Source organism: Ambystoma mexicanum, chromosome 3q, assembly GCF_040938575.1.
Source record: "Ambystoma mexicanum isolate Mex_15411 chromosome 3q, UKY_AmexF1_1, whole genome shotgun sequence".
In the NCBI taxonomy this organism is placed as follows: Eukaryota; Metazoa; Chordata; class Amphibia; order Caudata; family Ambystomatidae; genus Ambystoma; species Ambystoma mexicanum.
The window spans coordinates 1,065,395,638-1,065,423,518 of NC_090926.1; the positions used below are offsets into that span (position 1 = coordinate 1,065,395,638).

Genomic DNA, 27,881 nt, shown 5'->3' on the forward strand with positions numbered 1-27,881 from the left:
AAACGACAAAGAGGATGCCAGTAAGGGTCTTTCTGGAGGAAGCGATTGTGCAGGTATCAGCGATAGGAAGGCCTTGGTTGGAGACCAGGATGTCCCTTTTGAACTTCTTCCTACCAGACTTAGTAAGAGGGATAGGATAGGGGATAGAGGAGCAGTTAGAGAAGATGGGAGAAACAGCGAGCACCATAGAGGGTGTAAAGGAGGTAGGAGGGAGGGGACGGGCCTGAGGGAAGAGAGGGTGATTCACAACCCTATACCACTCCACGAAGAGTCACAGGACTTCACTTCCTTTCTAAATAGAAACCAGAAGTGGAAACATACGAGATTACCACAGGGGTACTGCAAGTCACCCTCTCTCTTTAATAAGGTCCTCCAGATGGTCTGCGGCAACATACAGCTAGAGAGTAGAGCCGAAATTACTCAGTATACTTCCTGACAGTGTTAGCAGAGAAAGGTTACAAGGTAGACAAGGCGTAATTACAGTATTGTCAGAAGGAAGTGTTGTACATTGGACAGTTAATAACACAGGAAGGCCGAGGGGTAACTCCATAAAGGGTGGAGGCGATCTTCAGAATGCTGATGCCAAAAACAGTGAGAGAGATGCAGCAGTTCTTGGGCTTCTGTAATTATTGCAGAGCTTGGGTATTTTACTACAGCACATATGCAAGAACCCTACTGAGCGGGCTTCGGGAGGCACAGACAAGGAATGGTAACCTATTGTGGACACATAAAACGACTGAAGCATTTGAGAAGTGGAAGAAGGCAATATGCACAGCTCCAGTGTTAGAATTTGTCATGATATTTTGGAATCCCTATCTGTTCTCACACTCAAACGGAGTACTGATGATCACTGTGCTCATGCAAAAGACAACCGTGCGACACAAACCAATGGCCTACAACAGTGGGCGGTTAGACCAAGTGATGAGAGGACATTATCCGTGCAAACAAACTTTGGCTGCTGGTGCATTCGCAGTAGAGAAGTCGGCGAGTATCAAAATGGGGTGCAGCACCACTCTTTACGTGGAGCATGCCCTCTTTGAAATCCTCAAAAAACCCAAAAGCATGTTGACCACCCAGAGAGCTCCTGTATACGAGGTAATGCACTCAAACACAGCGATAAAAGTAGAAAAATGCAGAATTGTAAATCCAGTGACTTTTTTTAGCTGAACCAGTGGAAGAGGGAGACTATGTGCACAACTGTACCTAATACATGGAACAATATGATGACATTCCTAAAGTGAGGGAGAACGCCCTTGAGTGGGAGAAGTACTTAATATTGACGTGTCCTTGACGATATACCAGGTGACAGGAGAGAGTCCTGGGACGGTAGTGGTGAAAATTAAATCAGATGTGACAGACAAAGTAGTAGCAAGCACGAGATTGCCTTCATATTATTCAGCACAAGCAGCAGAATTAGTGGCTCTCATAATGGCATTAGAGGCATGCAAGGACAAGTAGGTAGGAATGTATTCCGATTCGGCCTACGTGACGTCCACAGTACATGCTGGGCTGTCACGATGGCGGAGGATGGGCTTCCAACGTGCTGATGGTACACCAGTGCAGCATGCTCCCCTGTTGGGCAGGCTCATAGACGCACTACAACTCCCATTAGCCATAGTGGTCGTGATATGCCATGCACACACGAAAGGGGAGGACCTAGTCTCCCGTGGCAACAAAGCCACAGATGCAAAAGCGAAGTGTGCAGCATATTTCGAAGAAATAAACAGGTTCCATACTCCATCAAACACACGCATTGCGTGCAAAATAGGATTTTAATCCCTTAAGTGCTGAGGATGAGTATGCTCATTCTTTTTGCGTAGACTTGCGTAATAGCCTGGCACTTAAGGGAAGGGTATAGCGCACTACTCACAATTAAACTAATGAAGTTTCAAGGAAAAGCACCAGTAGAAGAAAAAGAACTGTGGGTGAAGAGTGGCTGTTCAATATCTCCTACAGATGCATTATGGCGACAGGAGAGCACAGGCAAGCTAATGATCCCGGAAGCACCATTGCAAATTGCATTCATGCAATTGCATCATCCCACTCATTTAGGTAGGGACGTACTTGCCGCACACATTGGGGAAGAGTAGTTCAGTCCAAATACGGTGGAACATATAGCCGCATTCATGGAAAATTCTACTGCTTGTAAAAAAGTTAATGCAGGCATACATTACGCGTAGTGCGAGGAGCCATACCCCACCAAATCGGGCCTTTCCAACATCTCCATGTAGATTATGTTGACATGATCCAAGATCTTCTGTTGTCTTTGGAGATGAAATGTATGATTACATTGCTTCCATAATGGCTAGTGCCTCTTTTATCTCTCGACAGCTTCAATACGGGTGGGAGAGGTCAAAGAAGAGTGAGGAAGACAACATACCAGAAATAAACCAAGAACGTTTGAAACCACCACTACATTATTCAGGAGATACTGTCCTTTAGAGAAGCTTTGTTAGGCCTTGGTTCAAGCCAAGCTCCGAGGGACCATATCTTGTTGAGCAGGCCACGGATTGTCCTGTCAAACTGAGTGGTAAAAAAGCCAATTTGATGCAAGAAGAATAAGACAAAGGAGAAGCACCACAACGAAGACTGACTTGGTCTATGGTTAGAGTTAGAGAAGGACAAAATGCACAATCAGAATAGGCACACTATTATTTCTTCACACTGGGCATTCATCGTGAAAGTAAATGACTGCTCTAAATACGTGATTCCGTATCTGCACACAACCTTTGAAGAACAGTTTATTAGATGTGTAATTGAGTTAGAGACTGAACAGATGATCCCACCTAGATTATTTATTCACGCTTTTCTGCTTTACTTGGCACAAACGTACCCACGTCTGACCGGTATCAGGTAATATTATCCCCATATATATACTCTCCGTAAATAATATCACCAGGAAAAAGTCATGGCGATATTATTTGGGTGACCATATATATGGGGACAGGGGCAGCGGGGGTTGCGGGGGTTTCCCCCGCTCCCCATGAAGAAAAAACAAAGGTTAGGGGGTTGCAGGGGTTTGGGAGTTGTGGGGGTGTCCCCCGCATGTTCCATGTAATAATGTCCCCACATCTTCTTGGGTTAGTTCTATTATCATTCCGCTTCATAAAAAAGGGCCTTTAAATAATCCTTTGAATTTTAGGCCAATTGCACTGATTGATGTCGCGGCTAAAGTCTTTGCACTTCTTCTACTAAAAGAAGTTGAAAATCACATCGCCAAAAACTGTATACTTAATAAAGTTCAGACAGGCTTTAGAAAAAACATGGGGACCCAACTCAATGCCACAATTCTCGCACATTTAATAGCTGAGTCTCATCGTCCATATCATGGACCGCTTTTCACAGCCTCATTAGATTTGTCATCTGCATTCGACTGCGTAATTCGTAGTAGACTCTGGCATAAAATGCTAAAGTATAATTTTCCACCTTCTTTAGTGGCGCTTATTGCTCTGTTACATCATAATACATCTATTAGAGTATGGATTTCTAGCAAAGGGCTTCTGACCCAGCCTATTCCCACTGCAATTGGTGTTAAGCAAGGCTGCAACCTTGCAGCAGTACTTTTTAATTTATATCTTTCTGATATTGAGGGCATATGGGACTTCTCTAAATCCAACAACGTCCGCTTCGGCAAGCTTCAATTATCATGGCTGGCATATGCCGATGATGTGCTCCTCTTCAATAGCACACATTTAGGCCTCCAGAATAAATTGGAAGCCTTTGATTGTTATTGCAGAGCAAATAATCTCGCAATAAATTCCTCCAAATCGACCATTCTTGTGCTATCTTCAAAGAAAATGGTGCGCAAATTTTGTTGGCACATTAACTCCAAAATGTTCAAATTGTAAAACAGACCATTTATTTAGGCTACAATTTGTCAAATAATTCTTCTGCTTCCTTTTGGCACAAGGCGTTAGCTAAAAAAGTATTACCGTTACAAAATCAAATGAAAATAATTTTTTGAAAATACTGCAAGTTTTCCTTATTGCCATTATTTGAATTTTATTCTAAAAAGGTGGAAGCAATTATTTTATATGGTCTTGATTTGTGTTTACTGGAGCTATCACCCTTTCTTAATAAACTACAAGCTAAGCTGTGGAAAACAACCTTGGGTCTGCCTAATTATCTACCCAATGTGATTTTACGCCATGAATTAGGTTTAAATTCTTTGGCATCGCGATATAATTGGCGCATTCTCAATACATTTGTAAAAATGCGCTTTCCTTTAGTAAATTTGCTTTACGAAGATCTACTTAACATGTTGAGGGAATCCCATCCTGTGTCGATTGCAAGACTACATAAGCGTATACTTACTATACTATCTAGCATTAATATCCTCAAAGAGGATTTGCAACCGAAACTAAGCTTAGCACACAAACGTATATTTTTGAATGACTGGGCTGCAACTTCTTCACAATTAACGTCATATTCTTCGTATACAGAATAGGCGCTATTTAGACACAAGCAAAAACCTTGCTTGCATTATCTCGTCTTGTGTCCCAGTGTTGACATCCGGACTTCATATATGCGCTTTCATCTAGATCTTTTATATACGAAAGTGAGAACTAAACATTGGTTTGGTAATATTGACAACTCCTATGATATCACCATTACCTCCTTTAGCTCTACTTATACTGAATTTGGAAGGGAATTAATTTGGGCAAGATTTATGTGGGGTTCATGTAATTCCATAATTATTGCGACAGTACGCTTAGTGAAAATTATTGAGGCAGCTTTATCTATGTCTTTAGAGACTTAGAGATTTTAAGTATTGCTACTGATCTGCTTATTCAGGATGTTTTTCTTAATGAAAATATGATTATGCTTCATATTATGAATTTTTTGTAAATAAGGTATCATGTCTCTGTTGTAAAGAAAATTGTTTATTTGGACTGTACCTGTCTGTGTAATTGTTATTGTTGTTGTTCTTTTTTTTGTGTTTTTGTTATTAATTGTGAATAATGTGTATGTGTCAATTTTTAAATGTGTGTAAATATGATGCAAAGATTAAGATGAAAATTGAATGGTGATGTAATTTTGTAAAGATGCGTAAGCATCAAAAACAAAATCACTCAATAAAAATGTTATAAAGAAATAATGTCCCCACAAAAAACTGCCATTTTTCGGCGATGTTTTTGCATGGCGATATTTTTGCGGGGACATTATTACATGGAACCGTCTGACCCATAGAGACCCTTCTGTGAGAACGTTGCTAGTTAGTGCTAGAGTACGTTTAGTGTGGGAATGGTTGTTTTATGCAGCACTCTCTCGGTATTTTAGACGAAGACCTTAACCTAACCCACTAGATAATCATGCATTTTTTAGGCTTTTCGGGTGATTTCTACCGATCTTTGGAACAATACAAGAAGACATTCAGTATTATAAAAATGGGACAGTAATTAGAACTGCTGTATTGATGTGTTGTGCCTTCTCTTGTCTCTACCTCTTTAGCCTCTTTGCATAACAAAGGATTTTATTCCCGCAGGCACATGCTTTGACCCCCCCCACTAACGCAACCCCCATCCATGCTTTTATGGAAGACATATCTGGCCAGATGACAAGCGCTACCAAAGAGGTAAAAAGACTTAAGTGCAGTGTGGATGTACATTTTGACCAGGTAAATTTGTATATGACTGATTTGTCTCATATTTCTAATAACGTGTGGTACAAGCACATGACCAAGGTGGGGAAAGAAACTACGAAGAAGAGATGTTATCTATGCTCTCTCATCCCCTATGCCATCAGTACATCCAAAACATTCGTCGCAACTGAGATTTCACCCACCAGAACCCAATGCCTCATGCACTTATCGCTCTGCACCACCAGAGGACGGTTTCAATGGAGATGGGCTACATTAGGGTGGATGTCACGGAAAACGTTCCCATATGAAGACTCAAGACATGATAGATGACTACTGGAGCACTGATAAGACAATAGAGTACATTCCTGATGACCCACACGAAGGAGAACCGAAAATAGTGGCACAAAAGGAATTACAATGCCCCAAGACAGGATAAAAGATAGGAGAATGCCAAGATGCTGGGAAAGACCACAGCTGCTAGTATATGGACAAATGAATACAGCTGAGCGGTAGAAAGATGGGATTGTTGGGAGCAAAGCACACACGCTCTTAACAGTTCCAGTAGAAAGGGTACAGAGGGAAAATGACAACTACCTCAAGGAATGGAAAGCAATTGCAAAGCTGCTCACATGTGTAGAGAATTAAGCAGGTCCTATGCCAATTTTACCACTCGAGAGTGCTTCATTGTGCTTCCAGAATGGCGGTCTGGTGAAGGTTGGGGAGAATAAGGGATGCAAGCAATTATCAAAGATACCAGGCATGAAGGTTGGCACAGCAATGCTGGTGGACAGCTACTGGGCCTGTGGGTGGATGGCGTACATGCAATTACTGCCAGACTGGGGAGGGATATGCTCTCTCTTACAGTTAAACACACCAGCATTAGTAGTATCCCGGAAAGACATACAAGTAGATGGATTCCCCGAGATGGATGCTCACCAAAGGAAAAAGAGATCTGTAGAGCTGACAAGAGTGAACTATGCATCATCAAAAATGGAAGATGCACTGAACGCTCATACCACCAGAACACAGGCTGTTCAGCAGGACGGAGATGTTCTTTGCGTTCATCGTTCCAGCAGTTCAAGCGAATGTGAATGCCAAGTGGCTCCAAATAACACATTGGGAGCTGATGCAGACGATACACTTGACTGTTCAGGGGTTCAACACCATCGAAGAAGAATTTAGAGCTGTCAGGTTAATGGCCGTACAGAACCGACAAGTTCTAGATCTTGTCACGGCTATGGAGGGAGGCGTTTGCACCAAGATCACGCCTTCTTGCTGTACATTCATACTAGCCAATGCTAGAGAAAATGGGACCCTGACAGAAGCTATCACTTACCTCTGAGACCTGCACGCTAAAATGGAGGCAGAGACAAATGCTGTGGGGAAGGACCACAACAGGTTGTCGGACATCTTTTCCTGGATACCCTCATAGATGGCTAATGGACTGAAGGTACTGATTGCAGCATTAATACTAGTGTTATACACCTTCTGTGTCACCGGAGTAGTAATATCACAATGCAGGAAAACTACTGAGAAAACTATAGGGATGAAAGTATTACTGGACTTAGAGACAGAAGAAGACAAAGAAACAAAGACCCATAATGCACTGAAATCACAGTTGACACAATGTCCTATGTTCCCAGCAGGAACTGTGTTCATGTTCCCCTTCAACACATGCGACTATTGGGGAAAATGGCTATGGTGCAACCCTAGTGGATATTGCAGTTATTTGACCTGAAGTTTGGATGACCATGAAAACTATTATGGGCACCTCAGAGAAATAACAAAGATCTGGCTCCTGAAAATGTACGTAAATATGGAGAGTCATCCAGGCAGTGTGGTGGACTCATCGAACAGCGGGGGGATTGAAGATGGGGGTCCAAGGGTGACCCCCACCCGACTTGCAGCCCAAAGAGTGAAACGATAGGTGCACATCACTCCCGAGTCCTTTATCACCATCAACGATGTAACGCAGGTGTGAGAAACGTTACTTGCTCAGGCAGCCATTCATAATTGACGATATGGAGGAGATAGAGTTGCCCTCAATCGAACAAGTTGACAGACTACAATGTTGAAAACCAATGATGTTATCATTGACATCACGACTTAGGTGCACGTAGACATGAAGCATACAGGCATCCATTCATGAAGCTACACAAACATTCATTAGTTTAATGCAGATAGACACAAAACAAATGCTTATGCCTGACGCAGGATAGGGGACAGACATACACATATCCATTGATAAGCAAAAACCGCAAGATGCCAAGAATACATACACCCAGCTTGCATTCGCTTAATTGCGACTGGTATGGAAAGCCATTAGAACAAGGATGGAAGCTATAGGTGCACTGAAATGAATGGGGAAGGTGAGGCAGACTTTGAATACATGGAAAGGCTGACAGCCTGAATCAGCTAAAGACAGGCAGAGAGAGGTCCCAGTGTGGACACAATGCACATATTAGCCAAAGACAAGCAGATACGGAAAGCTTTCAGTTTGCCAAGACAATGGGACACCTGCAAGGAATTTAGCTCAAAATCCTTGTAATTACAAGCAAGGGAGCTCCATTTCGTGGTCTCTTGACACGTGACCTGGAAGAGCAGAACAATGCCTATTCACTCGATGTAGATGGAGGGAAGCTGTTCCCATCAAAGCAGAGGTGGAACGATACAATTATTACACAGGTTTAAAGTTGGATGTACTCTCTCAGGCTTAGGCGTTCAGAAATGGCCACATGAGGGGAACACACAGTAGCTTCGTAATCGTTCCCATTGCCTTGAAAAGGTCCACTCGGCCTGGTAGCTGTCCATGGTCCAAAGCCTGAGAAGACCCATTTCACCCAATACTTAGCTACCTTTCATATTAAGGCATATTACGTTGCAGTTGCTAATAGTTTCTCTACTTTCCTGCAACTTTGTATTTGTTGCATGTAGAGGTGGTCCTAGGAGGAGCCACCAGAAATGCCAATCCAATAACCAAACTAACCCCTATTAGTCATCCCCCAACTGACCCAACACACTGTGCTTGCTCAATTTTTAGATGACCATCAATCTGATTCTGAGCAGCCAGAGGTACGGAAACTGCTCTCCTGAACACTCATGAAGGACTACTCACAAACCTTGACTCTAACTCTCCTGCTGTTCTCATTCCCCATGGTCTCTCTTCCACCTTTAGCATGGTCAACCATCCTATCCTCATAAAGCGGCTCCAAGATACTCTTGGTATCTCAAACCGGGAACTGGATTGGTTGGCCTCCTCCCTTACTGACCGCCCTTCCCATGTGCTCCTGGGCTCCTTCGCCTCCTACACCACTCTCTCTACATGTGGTGTTCCCCAGGGCTCTATGCTCTTGCCTTGGCTTTTTAACATCTACCTTGCACCTCTTGCTCACCTGATCTCCGCCTTCTCTCCTCGTTTTCAGTGTTACACAGATGACACACAACTCTTCTTGAAGCTCCCCTCTCCCTCCTCCTCTATCATCCCTGACTGCCTGCGGGCTATTCAGTCTTGGTGCTCCTGCAATGATCTCTCTCTTAATGCCAGTAAGACTGAGATACTTCCTATTGAGACACCTGTTACCCGTTTCCATCCTGCACACTGGTCATCCTCTATGGGCTCACTTCCCTCTCCTTCCACTGAGGCCAGAAACCTTGCGGTCATCTTCGACTCCTCCTTCTCCTTTACTCCTCACATCTTGGAGCATGCCAAAAAGGCCCACTTTCAACTTACCCTCCTTAAGGTCATTCCCTATTTCCTCACCTTCCCCCAGAAGCTCAATGACTCCAGAGCTCTGGTCCTCTCTAGACTAGATTACTGTGACAGCCTCTTCGTCAATCTGCCTCTTTCTTCGCTCCGTCCTCTACAACTAATCCAGAATAGGGCTATGAGACTTATACTTGGCCTCAAGCCCTGGCTCCCGGTTTATGCAAGTATGAAATTCAAGACCCCCTGCATCATCCACAAGGCTGTTTGGGACTTGGGACTACACTACCTACAACTCTCTCTCACCAAATACTCTCTTTCCATATCCCTTCGATCTTCTGGCTCCGACTCTCTAGTGATCAAACGCCTCTCCAAGCAAAGAGCTTGGGGCGGATCTCTCTCCTCAGCTGTCTCCCCCCTATGGAACAGCCTCCCTCTCTCTCTCCATCTTGAACTTTTGCAAACAACTGAAGAGCTTTCTCTTCTCCTTCCCTCTCCCCCTCCCGTGCTAACCATCCTCTCTGTCGCTGAGATTGGCAGCCTGGTACCTCAAGAGTCCAATCGCCCACAGCACCTACCCTGCACTGCCCTCTGAGCCCACACCTGCCTGTCGGGTGGTTTGTCTCCTTTCTGCACTTACCTGTTGGCCGGTAGACCTGCCACTTCACCTGCAATGTCTCTGCCCATGCACTTACTTGTTGCTTTCCTCAACAGGCTCCTCTGGCACTTCTCCCCTAGGGCACCCGTAATAGCATTTACCCCCGCCTGAACCCCCACCTTTTCAATATTTCTTCACTGCACTTGCACACTCTGAATGTCAAAAGGCCTAGTAGGACCGCTATCCATTTCTATCTATTCATTGTTTATTTGCTCCCTCCCGCTTCGTGGCGCTTTGAAACACTGTCTTGTTGTATAAGCACCGTATAAATATCAAATAAAGAAATTGTATGTGTAGTTTCCCTGAACTTACCAATCCCCATCTAGATAGGTTTTAGGGGGATGAGAGATGTTTTGTGACGTCACTTTTGATTAAAACAGTGTGACACACGTTTGGAGGACGAGAGCTCTGGAAACGACATGCTGCTCTAGTGTGATCCCTGTAAGTTTTGATTCATATTAAAGACAGTAAACTTTGCCCTATGGTTGAGTGTTCCGTTCTTGCGGCAGGGATTTAGTTGGGGCCCAAGTATCCTCTTGCTGGTAACCGGGTAGCTGCTAAGGGTGCCCCTGCCGCTCCTTTACAACTCCATGTCCATCTCCCCTCATCTCCCATACTCTTTCCATAGCTCCACTTCTAGCTCCCCTCGTCACCCATATGCTTTCCTTAGCTCCACGTCCATCTCTCGCCATCGCCCATACTCTTTCCATAGCTCCACATCCATCTCCCCTCTTTCCATGGCTCCATATCCATCCCCCTCATCACCCATACTCTTTCCTTAGCTCCACGTCCATCTCTCTGCATCACCCTGTAGAGGAGGTCCCAAGTACAGCCCGCACTTCAACCGTCCATTTCAAAGGACCAGGAATGTTCAGGCCGAAATATGTGACTTATGATGAGCAAATAAACCAACAGAGAGCCGAAGTGGGGCTCTGTCCAGTACCCATCAGAAGAACAATGCCTATTGAAGTACCGATAACAAGGAAACCATGGACAGTAAGGTACCCATTGAGAAAACCATATCAACAAATGAAACGAAATGAAGATTGTCTAAGTGCCGTCCCTGAAGAAGCCAAAAAGGTCTTAATGAAGACGAATGGTGATGTCACGAGAACCCGGACTGACGCACACATAGAAGTGATGATGACCAGAGAATGACGTAAAGAGATGAAATGCCATGGGCAAGAGACATCGTGAACCTAAAGTGAAAGGACGATGTCAAATGTAAGAAGCTTAAGCCATGAGCATGATGAAGATATTCGACCAGTTTACGCATGTACATATGCTTGGAACCGCAAGAAAGCTAAGAAAATCGTGTGGCTTGATATGCTTAGTAGAGCACCACCTATACATATCAACCTCAAATGAAGCACATTATATAAGTATATTTCCACTTTGCACAAGAAGCAGAATTAAAAAAAAGGTTACCAAAGGCCACACGAGGAGAGCTTCATATTTAGCAAAATCGAGAATAAGCGGCAGAAATGAAACTCAGCAGAGGCAAATCGTGCCAAGAAAGCTAAGGTCTATCAGTAGAATAGACAAACAGTAGCTACAATTAATTGAAGCTAAGAACAGAATATCCTGCTTCAGAAAGGCCAAGATAAGAAACTGGAGGCCGGAGGTGGGTGAAACGAAAATAAAATACACAAATTACATGAAGAAGAGGCAAATTCACGGTGTCTGAATCACGTGACCAGCCAAGCGAGGAGAAGTGAGACTTTCATATCTACGCATGGCAGCAGGTCAGGCGAAGATATCAGAACTTTTCCAGACAGGAGATGCAGTCTCGAGGCCAACCACAGTGAAATAATTGACGCATGGGCCCTCATCACGAGCCGGGCGGTAAGTGAATAACGATGCCGGTACCAGCATCGCTTACCGCTCCACATGATTAGGACACGCCAACCCGCTATTAGCGGCACCATGATTAACGGTGCCGTTAATAGCGCCAGGAGCGCGGGCACGCGACCCTTTATGCCGCCAATATCGGCATAGCGCAAACAGGGGAACATCACAAGTCAGGCGGACATGCAAATAAAGCCCTACTGAAGCCCGAAAAGTACCTTACCGGCATGGAGCAAATACCGGCATCGCGGACCACCCGTAAACGGCCATGTGCAGTGTTCCCAACTGCCACAGGTGCACACAATCAGCACAGGTGGAGGCAATACAGACTGGGTCAGCACAAAAGGGGCACACCCCACCCCTTCCCACACCCAGTCACACTCCAAAATGATTCCAATACTACTAGCAATTCTGGGGCTGGAGGACATGATTGCAGTGGAACTGCTGCAACAACAACAACAACAACAGGCAGCACAGAGGAGACGCAGGAGGAGAAGGAGGGCGAGGCAGGCCCAGCATGCCCCACCAGTGCAACCAGTGGCACCACGCAGGCAGCCCCCAATCCCTTGCATCAGAGCCAGTCCATTCAACATAACCCCTGTGCAGATCCACACCCTATACCGTCTGGACCGGGACACCATCACCACCATTGTGGACATGATACATGACGACATTGTCAGCCTGATTGAATCACGCACCGCCATCCCACCCCTACTGAAGGTAGTGTCAGTGCTCCACTTCCTGGCCACAGGCACCTATCAGCACACAGTGGGGCACATGCATGGCATATCACAACCATTATTCTCACGTACGCTGAACCAAGTGCTTGATGCCCTCGTGAATCACACAGGCGACCACATTTCCTTACCACGGTCTGCCCAGGAGATCTCAAACACCAAAGTTGGTTTCCATTCACTGGCCGGCATCCCTGGTTGCATTGGCACCATCGACTGCACCCATGTGAAATTGGTGGTCCCACATGCCATGGAGGTAGCATACCGCAACAGTAAGCTATACCACTCAATCAACGTGCAAATGGTATGTGACTCAAACAAGATCATCACACATTGTTGTGCCCGATACCCCGGATCAACCCATGATTCAATGGTCCTGCGGAACTCCACGATACCACGCTACATGGAGTGACATGCAGGACAGAGATCCCATCTGTTAGGCCCATGGAAATGCGATGGGGGTAGGTGATTTGGAGAGAGATGCATACTTCACCTGGCTGAGATGGGGGGGGGAGATGCATACTTCACCTGGCTGAGATGGGGGGGAGAGATGCATACTTCACCTGGCTGAGATGGGGGGGGAGATGCATACTTCACCTGGCTGAGATGGGGGGGGAGATGCATACTTCACCTGGCTGAGATGGGGGGGATGCATACTTCACCTGGCTGAGATGGGGGGGGATGCATACTTCACCTCGCTGCGAGTGCCTGAGAGAATGGACCATGCTCATACCCCAAAGCAGGCCAGACCGGACCTGACACCTGACCACATAATGCAAGATGAAAGCTGCCCTACCATGTAAATGATGCAGTGTCACAACCATTCCATAGCCATCTACATGTGCACCGTACTTAATCAGACCGTATCCCCCTCAACACAATGCAGCTACAAGCAATTACTATGGCCAATACACAGCACCAAATACCATCAACTGAAAGGACAGTCCCCCATTACTGCGTACAAAGGAGTCACATGAGGGCCAAATACATTAATACACCACTACACTGACACAGAGGTCCAACAAAAGTGCATGTCACCATTTGTTGTGCGTAGTGAGATCAACATGAGGCTGACATCAACGGTGCCAGGATGAAAGCATACAAATGACTGGACATCAGCCAGATCATAGAAACAACCGGCGTGGACTAACACAGTGCATGAGCACTCACAAGGAACTGGACCCTCCTGCGCCCACTAGTTGATGGCACGCACACCAGTCCATAAGAGGAATACACACATAGCAGTCACATCGTGTGTCTGCATTCATGCATGCGAATGTAGTTGCAATCAGGAAATCAATGCATGCTATGGTGTCATTGATACACGTCCCATATGATGTGATGACTTACACATATGCATTGTTGCCCAAATGCAGGTGATGCAGGCTATCCCTTGAAGAGGTGGCTCCTTACCCCAGTCCAGAACCCACAGAACAGGCACGAGGAGGACTACAATCGTACACATACACGTACCCATGTGGTGATTGAGCAGACATTTGGCCTCTTGAAGGCACGGTTACGCTGCCTCATCAGGTCTGGTGGGGCACTCCTGTACCGCCATGAGAAGGCGGCCAGGATCGTCATGGCATGTGTCATGCTACACAATATGTGCATCAGACGAAATGTGCCCCTGCCCCATGACGCTGAACTGCAACCACCTGACGATGAGGATGAGGAGGGTGGGGATGGGGCAGCACCTCAGGGAGGGAGCGATGCACAGGAGGGACGTGCCATGCGTTAGACTCTGATCAACCAATGTTTCTAGCACACATGGACGGGGAGTGTGACATGGAGGTGGCACTCGGGGCACTGGGTGTGTCAGGGACTAGGAAACTGTAGACTGTTCACCAATAAAGCACACGTACGCAATAAGCAATGTCCACACATATAAATCATGAGTTACCAAAATGTGCATTAAAGAAATATAACAAAGTGAACAAGCCCTCCACCCCACACACCTCCCCGCTCATCTCCCCCACACACACTCTCCCCCCTCCCCCAACTCCCCCACACACCCTCTCCCCCCTCCCCCTGAACTCCCCCACACACCCTCTCCCCCCTCCCCCGGAACTCCCCCACACACCTTCTCCCCCCTCACCCCTCAACTCCCCCACACACCCTCTCCCCCCGCCCCCTCGACTTCCCCAAACATGGTGTGCACTGGCATGCACCATTAGTCCACATCGGACCAGTATGGCTGGCTGTATCTACAGCCCTCCCCCTCTACCAGCAGGAGGTGCGCCCTTGTCCGATCTGCGCAGGTTCCTGCCAGACCTTTGCACGGGGCTGGTCCTAGTTGAGCTGGCATTAGATGATGTTCCAGATTGTCCTGGCAACTGTGGTGGATGCATGGCCCGCATTGCTGCCACCATTTCCGAGTGGACATGCCGCACTGCTGCCAATTCGGCACAAATGTCCTTCGAGGTGGACTCGATGGCTGTTTTCAGGGATGCAGCACAATCCCGAATGTCATCCCTTGCCCGGGTACATTCCATTATTTGCTGCGTCAGCAGCCCTGTGAGCTCCACCTGGCGCCTCTGAATAGCCCTGATCCCCTCTTGGCTGGTTGTAACTGGGGTGCATGTGTGAGGGGTTTCCACAATGTTCTGTTCATCAGGCACAGTTGGCGTGGGGCTGAAACTTGCCGGCCATGAATCACCAGGTGACAGCCCGTGCATGCTGCCGTCCTGCACGCTGCATGGGGATAGTTGTGGTGAGGGCAGGGGGCCTGTGGCGGGTGTTGCGCCATGCAGCTGTACGTCTGCCTCATCGTCCAATATGGCTGCTGTGGCAGCTGTCTCACCGACTGTGCTGCTGGCAGCCGATGCTGTGCCCTCTGCCAATGCGTCCTGGGTGATGGTGGCTGGTGTGGGTGCTGTTGTGGGTGCCGTGGTGCACATTGGTGCTGTGGCCTCTGTGGTTTTCTTGGCCTTCAGCAGTGGTGCAGGTTGGCCTCTGCCCCTTGAGGTTGAGGGGCGGTGTTCTCCCTCCTCGGCCCTGGCCTTCTTCTGTGGTGTGGCATCTTTCTCCCTGGTGTCCTCGTCACCGCTGTCGGAATGTGTGCCTGTGGGGGACCAATAGAGGCAGAGGGTTAGTGATGGGTCTACGGGCATCGGGCATACATTGGGGTGGCTGCATTAATATGGAATGGTAGATGGTTAACATTGGGGGAGTGACATAAGGGTTGCTTTACTTTTGGGTGGGTGATGCATGGTGGCGTCTGGGTTGGATCACATATGGGGTGCATTATGCATGTGGACAAGATGATGCTGTGCACTGCCTGTCATTTCAAGTGGACATCATCGTGGTGGTATTAGCATTGTTTCATTTGGGACACCTACCTGCATCGGCTGATGACGGGGCTCCTACTCCCTCAATTGCCATATCTCCTCCCATGGTTGCAACTTGATGGGGGAGTCCGCACCTCCGCCTGTCACCATTCCCAGGTTGCGGATGGCGGAGAGGATGCTCCGCACACGCAAATGCAGATCGTCCCAGCGCTTACAGCAATCGTTGGGAGTGCGGGGTATGGTGCCAACGGCACTTACTTTCTGGGCGACCTCCACCCATATTTGTTTCTTGCGCTGCACCGCAGGGCGGGACATGTCGGTGGAGAACACAACATCAGCGTGTTCCTGCAACGTCTCTGCCAGCATGGTCAATTCCTCTCGGGAAAAGCACTCCTTGGGCAGGCGATCAGTGGATTTTTTAACAACTTTTGGCATGGTGAGATGCAGCAGGTGGTGTTGGAGGTGTGAGAGAGTTCTGGGGGTCAGATGGCTCCTGGTTGTGGTGGATAGCAATGGATTGTGTTTTTAAAGATGGCCGCAGTGCTCTTTCCCGTTCCTGTGCAATGACGCTACTTCCGGTTCCGCTTATTAGCGGTCACCACTAATGCCGGTGGCTTGGATGCCGGAGGAGCTATTTGCACTACCTTCGGTGCCGGAAAGGGGGGTTTTTCGCACTTTTGCGGCATGGCGGTGGGGTCATTACTGGCATGGCACTAAGCTTGTGCCCGCGTTCTCATAATAGGACGCCTTTAGCAGTCTATTGCCAGCATGGACACGGTACTTGCGCCATGCCGGTAATGACCGGTACTTACCGCCCGGGTCGTAATGAGGCCCATGGCTACTAAAGTGATGATTGAGATTGTAACAATAATTGGACGAAGGCCGGGGGAACTAAAGGGCACGCTGCACCTGGCCGACCATTCTGCGTGCTGCTAAGCAAAGTTGAAAGGTATGAGTGGGGTTGGTGCCAACCCAATCACAGTGGGCCAAGTAATCTAGGGTCCTATAGTTAGTAGAACCAATGGGACGTCGTACTTTTAGTGACTTCTACAGTAGCCATTGTGAAGGTAGGGCTTAGATGTCCCACCTGACAGTATTTATCCAATCCCCTTACTCTGTTACCATATACAGATATAGCACCTATATTAAAGTTACCTTTCTAGAACCAACAGAATTGCATACCAACTTTTAAAAGTTAAACGTCAATGATGAAGAGTTTTCAGTATGAATGTTATGTTTTTTATGAAGTTTGTTGGAATTGTGAAGCGAGAGAGAAGATCACGCATCCGCTGATATTCATGAGACTCTCCATTTTTTTGTACTTGTCATTAAACGGACTCCCTTTGCCAAACCGTTGAGTTGTCATTATTGATTTGGTGTTGGAGAATTAATCTGCACCCCCATCCATCTCACGGGTGCTGCTATCTTGTCTTAAAGTGCTTCTGGGCAAACCCCAACATAGCTCCACACCCATCTCCCCTCATCACCCATGCTCATCACCCCTGCTTTTTCCATAGAAGCACTTCCATTGGTTTATGGTCATTGCATCGAAAAAGATGCATCAAAAAGACAATACATCGTAAACTATTCATCGAAAATAAATGCATCGAAATTCTGTTTTACATTAAAAGTACATATCCATTGAAACTTGTCTATCGAAAATAACAATGGACAATTTCCATGGCTATGTACTTTTAAATGTAAAAGATAACATTTTGCTGCATTTATTTTCTACTTTAAAACGTTACATGGAGCTGTCCAGTGCAGAAATTTCGGCACTGGCCAGCTCCTTGTAACGTTTTAATGTTTTTTTGTATATCGGGGGGTCCCCCCAAACCTCCCCCGAAACCCCGTCCCTGTTAACCCTTAATCTAACCCCTAATCTAACATTAATCTAACCCTAAATCTAACCCCTAATCTAACACCTAATCTAACCCTAACCCAAACCCCAACCCTAATTCTAACCCTTGCCCTAACCCTAAATTGATACATAAAAATAGCATCGAAATCCATCGAATTTTATTCAAAGAAAAGGCATTTCGATGGAAATGATTTTCGATGAATAAAATTTGATGGAAGTGACTTAGATGCAATTGAATTTGATGAAAAGTCCAGATACCCTTCCATCTCCCCTCATCATCCATGCTCTTTCCATAGCTACGCTTCCATCTCCCCTCATCACCCATACTCTTTCCATAGCTCCATTTACACCTCTCATCACCCATACTCTTTAACAGCTCCATTTCCATCTCCTCTGATCACCCATATTCTTTCCATAGCTCCACTTCCATCTCCCCTCATCACCCATACTATTTCCATAGCTCCACTTCCATTTCCCCTCATCACCCATACTCTTTCCATAGCTCTGCTTCCATCTCCCCTCATCACCCATACTCTTTCAATAGCTCTGCTTCCATCTCCCCTCATCACCCATACTCATTCCATAGCTCTGCTTCCACCTCCCCTCATCACCCATACTATTTCGATAGCTCCACTTCCATTTCCCCTCATCGCCCATACTCTTTCCATAGCTCTGCTTCCATCTCACCTCATCACCCATACTCTTTCCATAGCTCTGCTTCCATCTCCCCTCATCACCCATACTCTTTCCATAGCTCTGCTTCCATCTCCCCAAAACACCCATACTCTTTCCATAGCTCTGCTTCCATCTCCCCTCATCACCCCATACTCATTCCATAGCTCTGCTTCCATCTCCCCTCATCACCCATACTCTTTCCATAGCTCCACCTCCATCTCCCCTCATCACCCATACTCATTCCATAGTTCCACTTCCCCATCTCCCCTCATCACCCATACTCTTTCCATAGCTCTGCTTCCATCTCCCCTCATCACCCATACTCTTTACATAGCTCCGCTTCTATCTCCCCTCATCACCCATACTCTTTCCATAGCTCTGCTTCCATCTCCCCTCATCACCCATACTCTTTCCATAGCTCTGCTTCCATCATCACCCATACTCTTTCCATAGCTCTGTTTCTATCTCCCCTCATCACCCATACTCTTTCCATAGCTCTGCTTCCATCTCCCCTCATCACCCATACTCTTTCCATAGCTCTGCTTCCATCTCCCCTCATCACCCATACTATTTCCATAGCTCTGCTTCCATCTCCCCTCATCACCCCATACTCATTCCATAGCTCTGCTTCCATCTCCCCAAATCACCCATACTCTTTCCATAGCTCTGCTTCCATCTCCCCTCATCACCCCATACTCATTCCATAGCTCTGCTTCCATCTCCCCTCATCACCCATACTCTTTCCATAGCTCCACCTCCATCTCCCCTCATCACCCATACTCATTCCATAGTTCCACTTCCCCATCTCCCCTCATCACCCCATACTCATTCCATAGCTCTGCTTCCATCTCCCCTCATCACCCATACTCTTTCCATAGCTCTGCTTCCATCTCCCCTCATCACCCCAAACTCATTCCATAGCTCGGCTTCCATCTCCCCTCATCACCCATACTCTTTCGATAGCTCCACCTCCATATCCCCTCATCACCCCATACTCATTCCATAGCTCGGCTTCCATCTCCCCTCATCACCCTTACTCTTTCGATAGCTCCACCTCCATCTCCCCTCATCACCCATACTCTTTCCATAGATCTGCTTCCATCTCCCCTCATCACCCCATACTCATTCCATAGCTCTGCTTCCATCTCCCCATATCACCCATACTCTTTCCATAGCTCTGCTTCCATCTCCCCATATCACCCATACTCTTTCCATAGCTCTGCTTCCATCTCCCCTCATCACCCCATACTCTTTCCATAGCTCCACCTCCATCTCCCCTCATCACCCATACTCATTCCATAGTTCCACTTCCCCATCTCCCCTCATCACCCATACTCTTTCCATAGCTCTGCTTCCATCTCCCCTCATCACCCCATACTCATTCCATAGCTCTGCTTCCGTCTCCCCTCATCACCCATACTCTTTCCATAGCTCTGCTTCCATCTCCCCTCATCACCCCAAACTCATTCCATAGCTCGGCTTCCATCTCCCCTCATCACCCATACTCTTTCGATAGCTCCACCTCCATATCCCCTCATCACCCCATACTCATTCCATAGCTCGGCTTCCATCTCCCCTCATCACCCTTACTCTTTCGATAGCTCCACCTCCATCTCCCCTCATCACCCATACTCTTTCCATAGTTCTGCTTCCATCTCCCCTCATCACCCCATACTCATTCCATAGCTCTGCTTCCATCTCCCCTCATCACCCCATACTCATTCCATAGCTCTGCTTCCATCTCCCCATATCACCCATACTCTTTCCATAGCTCTGCTTCCATCTCCCCTCATCACCCCATACTCATTCCATAGCTCTGCTTCCATCTCCCCTCATCACCCATACACTTTCCATAGCTCTGCTTCCATCTCCCCTCATCACCCATACTCTTTCGATAGCTCCACCTCCATATCCCCTCATCACCCCATACTCATTCCATAGCTCGGCTTCCATCTCCCCTCATCACCCTTACTCTTTCGATAGCTCCACCTCCATCTCCCCTCATCACCCATACTCTTTCCATAGTTCTGCTTCCATCTCCCCTCATCACCCCATACACATTCCATAGCTCTGCTTCCATCTCCCCTCATCACCCCATACTCATTCCATAGCTCTGCTTCCATCTCCCCATATCACCCATACTCTTTCCATAGCTCTGCTTCCATCTCCCCTCATCACCCCATACTCATTCCATAGCTCTGCTTCCATCTCCCCTCATCACCCATACACTTTCCATAGCTCTGCTTCCATCTCCCCTCATCACCCATACTCTTTCGATAGCTCCTCCTCCATCTCCCCTCATCACCCATACTAATTCCATAGTTCCACTTCCCCATCTCCCCTCATCACCCATACTCATTCCATAGCGCTGCTTCCATCTCCCCTCATCACAGCATACTCATTCCATAGCTCGGCTTCCATCTCCCCTCATCACCGCATACTCATTCCATAGCTCGGCTTCCATCTCCCCTCATCACCCATACTCTTTCGATAGCTCCACCTCCATCTCCCCTCATCACCCATACTCATTCCATAGTTCCACTTCCCCATCTCCCTAGCTCCCCTTATAGCAGCCTCCCTCTCTTTCGTCCATGTAAGGATCGCCCTCAGCTCCACCAAATCTGCCTTCATCTCATTATACCACCCTTCCCTACTACTTCCCTCCTCCTATTAAGTCTCATCTCCCACCTACTCACTCACATACCCTTTCTCTCATCTCCTCTGACCAATCCCCCTCTCCTCGTTTACACTACCTCGAGCTCCCCTTCACTCATTATGTTATGGTACACTATGTTAATATGCTCTTATAGTGCGTCAAATCAGCAGCGTCGTAGTCTCGGAGCAGCCAGTCTCGTGTGTGGAGTGATGTGCCTCCACCAGTGGTGTCAGACCTTGTCTACTGGAAGAAACAAAAGTAGTGAGGGCAATATCAGGTATGTGAAAGCTGGAGAGAGGTGCGAGGAACACAAGGAGGGATGCGGGGTGGCCGGAGCATGTTTTGTGATAGCATGAGTGGGTGTCAGTCCTGTCAGGTGTACATAGTTCTGCAAAAATGAGATGGTTGTGTCCTAAAGTGTACGATCCCTTCTTATCATCTCACCCTTCTCTGTTAGTCCCGTACACACCTCCTCCACCTTCCTCCCTCTCCCCATCAACGCGCTCGTCTCCATCTCACCAGCTCTCTACAGCCCCTCTCCTCGCACCCCCACACTCGCCATGCCTCCACCTTCCCTCATAATTCCTCCTTTTAATCTCCACCCCCCCCCCTTCCCATCCACCCTGCCCTTTTCTGACAGCTTCGGATTCCGCAGCTGATGCCCACCCCATGTCCTATATAAGCGGGGGTCTGGAGCCTGACGTGCTCAGAGCCTCCTTGAGCGCGCACACTGCCGGCTAGCTCGACCTCGTCCAGTCAGCCGTGCCCCGACGCCGTACGCTTAGCGCCAAGAGGCCCCAGTAGCGCAGGCATCGCGCCCTGGCCCCTGCTCACGCCTGAAACTGAAGTCGGCTGCTCCCGGAGGCACGATGCTGGGCGTTCAGAGGTCCCTAAGGCTGGTCGCCTTCTGCTCGGCCCTCTCTCTGCTTCTCAGCTTCCCGCACGCCGAGGCCTGGTACAAGCCCTCCACCGGCCCCAGCTACTACTCGGTGGGCAGAGCCTCGGGGCTGCTGTCTGGCATCCGCCGGTCCCCCTACATTCGCCGGTCCGAGGCCGAGCCCGACAGCGCCGAGAACAGCGCCGCGAGTAACTTCATGTCTGAGCTGGGCAGCCCCAAACCGGGAGCCATCCTCAAGAGCATGGTGAGTGCTTGCGAGACTAGGGCGCGGGTGCGAGACTCTCGCGCTAGGCAGTACACGAACAAGAGCTCACCGCGAGACTAGAGGGGCGGCGCACGAGGGAGACTAGGTTGGATTGTCTGGGTGACTCGAGGGCCCGGGACACATAGGGCCTGACAATGGGGAGGAGAGAGATTCTTAAAACTCAGGCAAAAGAACCCGAATTGATTGGCTGCGTTTACTTGGGTGGGCCACTGTTAACCAAGGGAGACCTCGGAGTGTTTTATTGGGTTTGAACAGGTCATAACTGTGGGAACGGTCAGAAAACCATGCCTGGGGGTCACATCAGAGTATTCATTTTTTGTAAAACGTTTGAGTTTGGGTGATGGGGCGGGACTGTAAGATTAGGGAGGGGCAAATGTTGATGAGGGGAGAGCAGGAGATGGAGGGTGTCATTAGGACCAAGAGATGGAGGAGACTTTAACACCGAAGGATAACACCGAAGGAAGACAGACTAGGAGTAGAGGTGGACCAGAGGACCTGAAGAGACCAGGGGAGCATGAAACAGAGGGAGGTCTGAAGTCCAGAAGATGGAGTGAGCCAGGTGGCCCGGGATAGAGAGTAAAACCGAGGGACATGGAGATAGACAGTCCAAGAGTGGGGTGGAGACCCCGAGGTAGGTTTCAGGCAATGCCCAAAGGGACATCTGCCAAACCAATGTGTGGCAGTTCCGGGGGCCAGTTTCACGACTTGGTATTCTGCGCAGATGGGGCCGCACATTTTCCCAGAATCGTGCCCCAGGTACTGCTAAAAAAACAAACTTGTATTTAAAAAAGTCTTCCTTTCCTGTTTGCAAATGCCGACCCCTTTTGTGGTACTGTGATCTTATCTTTGTCCCAGTTTGCCCTACCAGCAGATAAAGGAAAAGCAGGGGATCGAGGGAAAGCATGGGGCAAGTACCTCAAGCCAGACCAGGAATTAGAGGGAGACCAGGAAACAGAAGAGGGCTGATATGTGGGTGGTGATCAGGGGTCCAGGGTATGAAGAGATAGTAGGAGATCAGAGAGCCAGATCAGCGAACATTGAGCTGGAGGGAGACCAGGACACATAGAAAGAGTGATACATGAGGGGTGATCAGGAAGTCAGGATATGCCCATGGAGCAGGAGATCTGAGAGAGGGAGAGAGATCATGGGACCATGAGATGGAAGGAGACCAGGAACCTCAGGAAGAATAGGAATTAGTGGAAGACCAGGATATGTAGAAGACTGAAACTGGCATGGTGACCAGAGGGCCAGGATGTGCAGAGATCAGAAGACATTGAGCGGAAGGGAGATCAGGAGATGGGAAGTGATGCAGGGAGAACAGGTGACCAGGAGATAAGGAGGGGCAAGACTCCGGTTTAGAGATAGACTAGGAATTGGAGGGATTCCGGGACACAGAAGAAGACTGACACCCTGGTGGTGATCAGAGTTAAGCAAATAAATAGAGAACTGGAGGTGAGACTTGTAAGGTGGGGACAATATCCATGGACCTTGAGCTCGGTGGAGACCAGTTGATGATGAGAGACTAGGAACTGGGGTCAAAGGAGATGGACAGAGAGCAAGAAGGTCTAGGCTACGAAGAGACAAGGAGGCTAGGGGAGACAAGGAGGTGGAAGGGGACCAAAAGGCCTGGGGACTGAGGAAGAGCAGGGGGCTTGGAGATGGAAGATCACCCACGACGGGTAGGCAAATCAGACACAGTGGAAGGCCATGAGATGGAAGAAGACCACCGGGAGACCAGAAAACTATGAGATAGAATGGGAGGGAATCATGATATGGAGGGGCAGTGACAGACAGTGGGGGGCGGGAGGCACGAGATGGAAGATAATGGTTTCAATAGTGTGGGTGGAGGTGACTATTATTGCAGGTGATTTATTCAATACACATTAACATCTAATTGGTCTCTTAAGTGACCTTAACAAGATTACCATTCATTTTCCCGAGAGTGATCATTGTATCAGTCTCAGAAGTCTGATAGGGAAAGTCATATGTGTCAGATTCAAACATGTGATCTGCAGCTTGAAGACAGATCTCTCTATTCGGTGCATTAACCAGCTGTGCTACCTTCATGTGCCCCTGCATTCATCAGCAGTGCCATTCAAATTCATAATTAATATTAGCACATGGAAATAATGACGGTTCTACTCTCAGCCAATCAGAATGTTCAGAGTGCAGTCACTAACTACTGGTATTGACTGCATTATGAACATTCTGACTTCAATAGCAGAGAACCAATTATGCCATTTCCAGGCTAGATGAATTTCAAGAAGACACTTCCTTGCTAGGAGGACCTTCTTTTTCACTGCAGCATCCTATTTAGCATACTGAAGAGTTAGGTAAAATATAGGAAAATACTATCACTTTCTTATAGTGAAACCGTTTAATTGTTCGTGATCCCTAATGAATGCTCATATTAAACCCACTCCCGTTTAAGTTTGCAATTGAAATGCTACACTTACCTAGATATTCCTGTTATTTATAAACTAAAAAATAAAACCACATATATTTTTCTCTAAGATTGTTGATTTGTTTGCTCATTATTAAACTAATGCTTTTTACTTCACCACCAAAATATGATTTGCTAGTACCACTATGTGCTAATTGCTAAAAGGCCTTGAGAGGGGCCATTATCACATGGGATAATGACCCTTCCCACAGCTTATGGCCGTCGGCTTTTCATAGGGCCATATTTTGTTGGCAGCCGCAGCAAAGCAAGAAGGAAGGATGATATAGTGCAGCCTCTATAGCAACAGATGTGTCACTGAGTAATGGCTGCTTTTTTAATGTCATTGATTCCAGGCATTCGCTCTGAATGTTGACCTAAATCGCAGACTGTGTCACTTGGTAAATTGTTCATCTAAAGATAGACCATTCAAACATCTCGACAAGCAAATGCGCCCACCATAACTCTGCCATATTTGCACATGGAGATCCTTATTGACCTCCTCTCAACCTATCGAAACGTTCAGCGCGCAGTCAATAACCAATGTTATTGACTGCATTCTGAACACTCTGGCTTCACAAGCAGACAGGGAATCCGCAATGCAATTTCCAGTCAATGTTTCTTTCATGAAGACACTTCCTTTCTGGGAGGAGCTGTTTTCTTTGCGGCAACATCCTGTTTAACACACCAGGATGAAAGCTAAAAGATGTGAATAGCGTTTCAGATTACTTTTGCATGACGATTGATGCATGCTCCTAGGAAACTCGCCCCAGTGTATCTAAGTTTGCAATTTAAATACTTGACTTATGCAGACAAGAGGGAATTGCACAGGGGGCAACATCATCCACATGATGAGAGGTGCACCACATAAGGAACGATCAGAGGCATGATGGAGGCGGGGGGCGGCATCTACATGATGGGAGTGCCATCACATAAGGAATAACCCTAGAAGTAAGGGGGAGGGGCATCCCCATCAAATCTTCATAATGACAATAAATTCACATGCCTGTGAGGAGAGCATGGTCACATGAGGAAGCGAACATGTGCGTGTAAAGAAGAATGTGCCTACACAACAGGCTCACACTAATCTAAGGGGTATAACCCCCACCTGATTGGGGCAGGATTATGTGAAGGCAACGGGAGGAACACACCCACATGAGGGGTGAAGCACCACGTTAGGTGGGAATGGCCATTGGAAGCGACACCGTTCATAGGAGGAGATAACATTGGGTGGAACAGATAATTCAACCAAAGACATTACAGTACTGCGGAAAATAGTGGTTTTGACTTGACAGGTCTAAGCTTGCAAACATCGCCCCACATGACTCAACACTGACTCTAACAAAAACACCAACATATCACATTCCTTTGTCACGGAGGCTTTAATAACTGCCTGGCCCTGACAGATGGTTCCAGGGTTTGTCTTTTCGAGTGTGTAAAAACGATGGGTTTTTTTCAGGTCATGGTGTGGGTCGGGTACACTAATGGGCTTCCCTCCATCAAGATCCCAGGGCTCCCTCCACTCCAACCCGGCCATCCCTTCACTCCAGGATTTCCAACTAGCAATCTGTAACACCTCATCTCTAATGATAGCTGTCAGTGACGACCTAAAGCAGTGGTGTAGGGGTGGAAAAGAAGTAGTGGAACTATGCTCCCTGCTGGCCTGACCCCTGCTTCCCACAAACCCCATCGCCGCCCCCCTCCCACGTGCAATCCAAACCCCCAAACACACACACCTGCTATTTAAGGTAATGTTCAGTGCACCGCACTGAAGTGCACTTTTCAACTTATTTGTTAACTTTTATTGTAAAACGAACCCATTCCGGAATGGTTTCTTTTTAAAATAAAAGTATAGGAACAGTAAAACTTTTTTTTAAAGTAGAGGAGCACCGCTCCCCGCTCCCGCCCACTTCGAACATTGACCTAAAAGAAAAAAAGGTTTCTCATTAGGAACAGAGGGTTCACCGGAGGTTCTTTTCTATCGCCTCCTTCCCACACCTCCTCTTCCTTTCCACAGACTAAGGTCTGGTGACACCACGGCAGGGTCACAATATGTCACCTTTCAGACCTATGTCGCCTTAAGACCACTACGCTGGTGATGCACACAGAATAAAATGTGGATAACAGAACATGTTCAGCCTCTCGGTGGGTCGCCCCCTTTCTCTCTTTCGCCCTGATCTTACCATCTCCCATTCTGTCTCACCCCATGCAGTCGCCTGCCCACTCTCTTCTGTTCCTGCGAGGTCCACACCATCTCTGCTCTTCTTTCCTTACCCCTGCTCTCTCTACTGCACTCTCCTCACCTTAGGCCTCTGCTCTACACACCACCCGCCCCACCTCTCTCCTCCACGCAATGCCATATCAGCACACTCTCCGCCTGATAACATTCCCATGGTGAGTTGCTACCTGCCCGGAAGTCTCCCGGCGGGTTCCCCCCTAACCTAGTCTGGCTGCTGATGGCCCTGACAGCTTTCATGTGCGGTGTTTTGTGTGAGCTTCGCTGTGGTGGTAACCGCTTGCCTTTGCCCCCCCTTTCTGGCAGGCCGTGTGCGTGAAGGACATCGCCCCCAATCTCCAGAGCTGTGAGCTGCTCCAGGATGGGACCAGCACCTTCCAATGTAAGGCCGAGGTCTTCCTCTCGCTCGACTCTTCGGACTGTGTCAGCGCCTGAGAACCCCGCTGAAGTCACCGTACGGCGCGGTGCACTGCCGGGGCGGGGGGGCTCGGCGCCTTCACCATCTCCTTCAGGAACAAAATGGAGACCCCCAACTCACTCCCAAAACATACTAACACTGCCTCTCTTGGAGCCGAGACCTGGGCTCCCCCCCCTCCCTGGGCCTAGAGCCGTGCGCAAAAGACTCTGTACTTGGCTTTTCTCCATTGACCTGCTCCGGCAGGACAAGTGGATTCACTGTATAGAAATGATATGTTTGATGAATAAAATCAGCCTTAAAAGACCTGCTCAGTGTCGAGTCCTTCTGTTTAGGAGGCGGGAGGGCAGTGGCGTAATACAAAATTAGGTGCCCCACCCTGCGAGCTATGTTAACCCCCCCCCAAGAGCCTCAACAAAGCACAGGCCGCTCCACAAGCCTGGACCACCATGCGAGCGCAATATCCATGCCTGCGATGATCATGCCACTGCAGCGGCCTGCGTGCACTGCGCTAGGGGAAAGATGCAAGTATATTTTTATAACCAAAGCTTAAATCTTTCATCTAGCGTAGAAACAAGGGTGTTATGCACGGCCCCTGGCACCCGAATGGACCGCAACCAG

The 27,881-nt window shown here is 47.9% G+C and overlaps 1 protein-coding gene and 1 long non-coding RNA gene across 2 annotated transcripts in view; one reads left to right on the top strand and one right to left on the bottom strand.

The window, feature by feature from the left end:
* Positions 1–27,881, bottom strand: part of LOC138583238 (uncharacterized) — a 45,397-nt gene that overhangs the window by 13,952 nt on the left and 3,564 nt on the right. The gene's annotated exons all lie outside the window — the stretch shown is intronic.
* On the top strand, positions 21,729–27,415 carry NPB (neuropeptide B). Its single transcript, XM_069655298.1, has 2 exons — positions 21,729–22,148; positions 27,152–27,415. Exons 1-2 carry the CDS (start codon positions 21,876–21,878, stop codon positions 27,278–27,280), a joined length of 402 nt encoding a protein of 133 aa, XP_069511399.1. The 5' UTR covers positions 21,729–21,875; the 3' UTR covers positions 27,281–27,415.

Bases quoted from the DNA above. Each gene is read 5' to 3' on its own strand.
- NPB (XM_069655298.1), top strand. From the start codon at position 21,876: ATGCTGGGCGTTCAGAGGTCCCTAAGGCTGGTCGCCTTCTGCTCGGCC. The intron at 22,149-27,151 runs GTGAGTGCTTGC...CCTTTCTGGCAG, and splicing joins GAGCCATCCTCAAGAGCATG to GCCGTGTGCGTGAAGGACAT.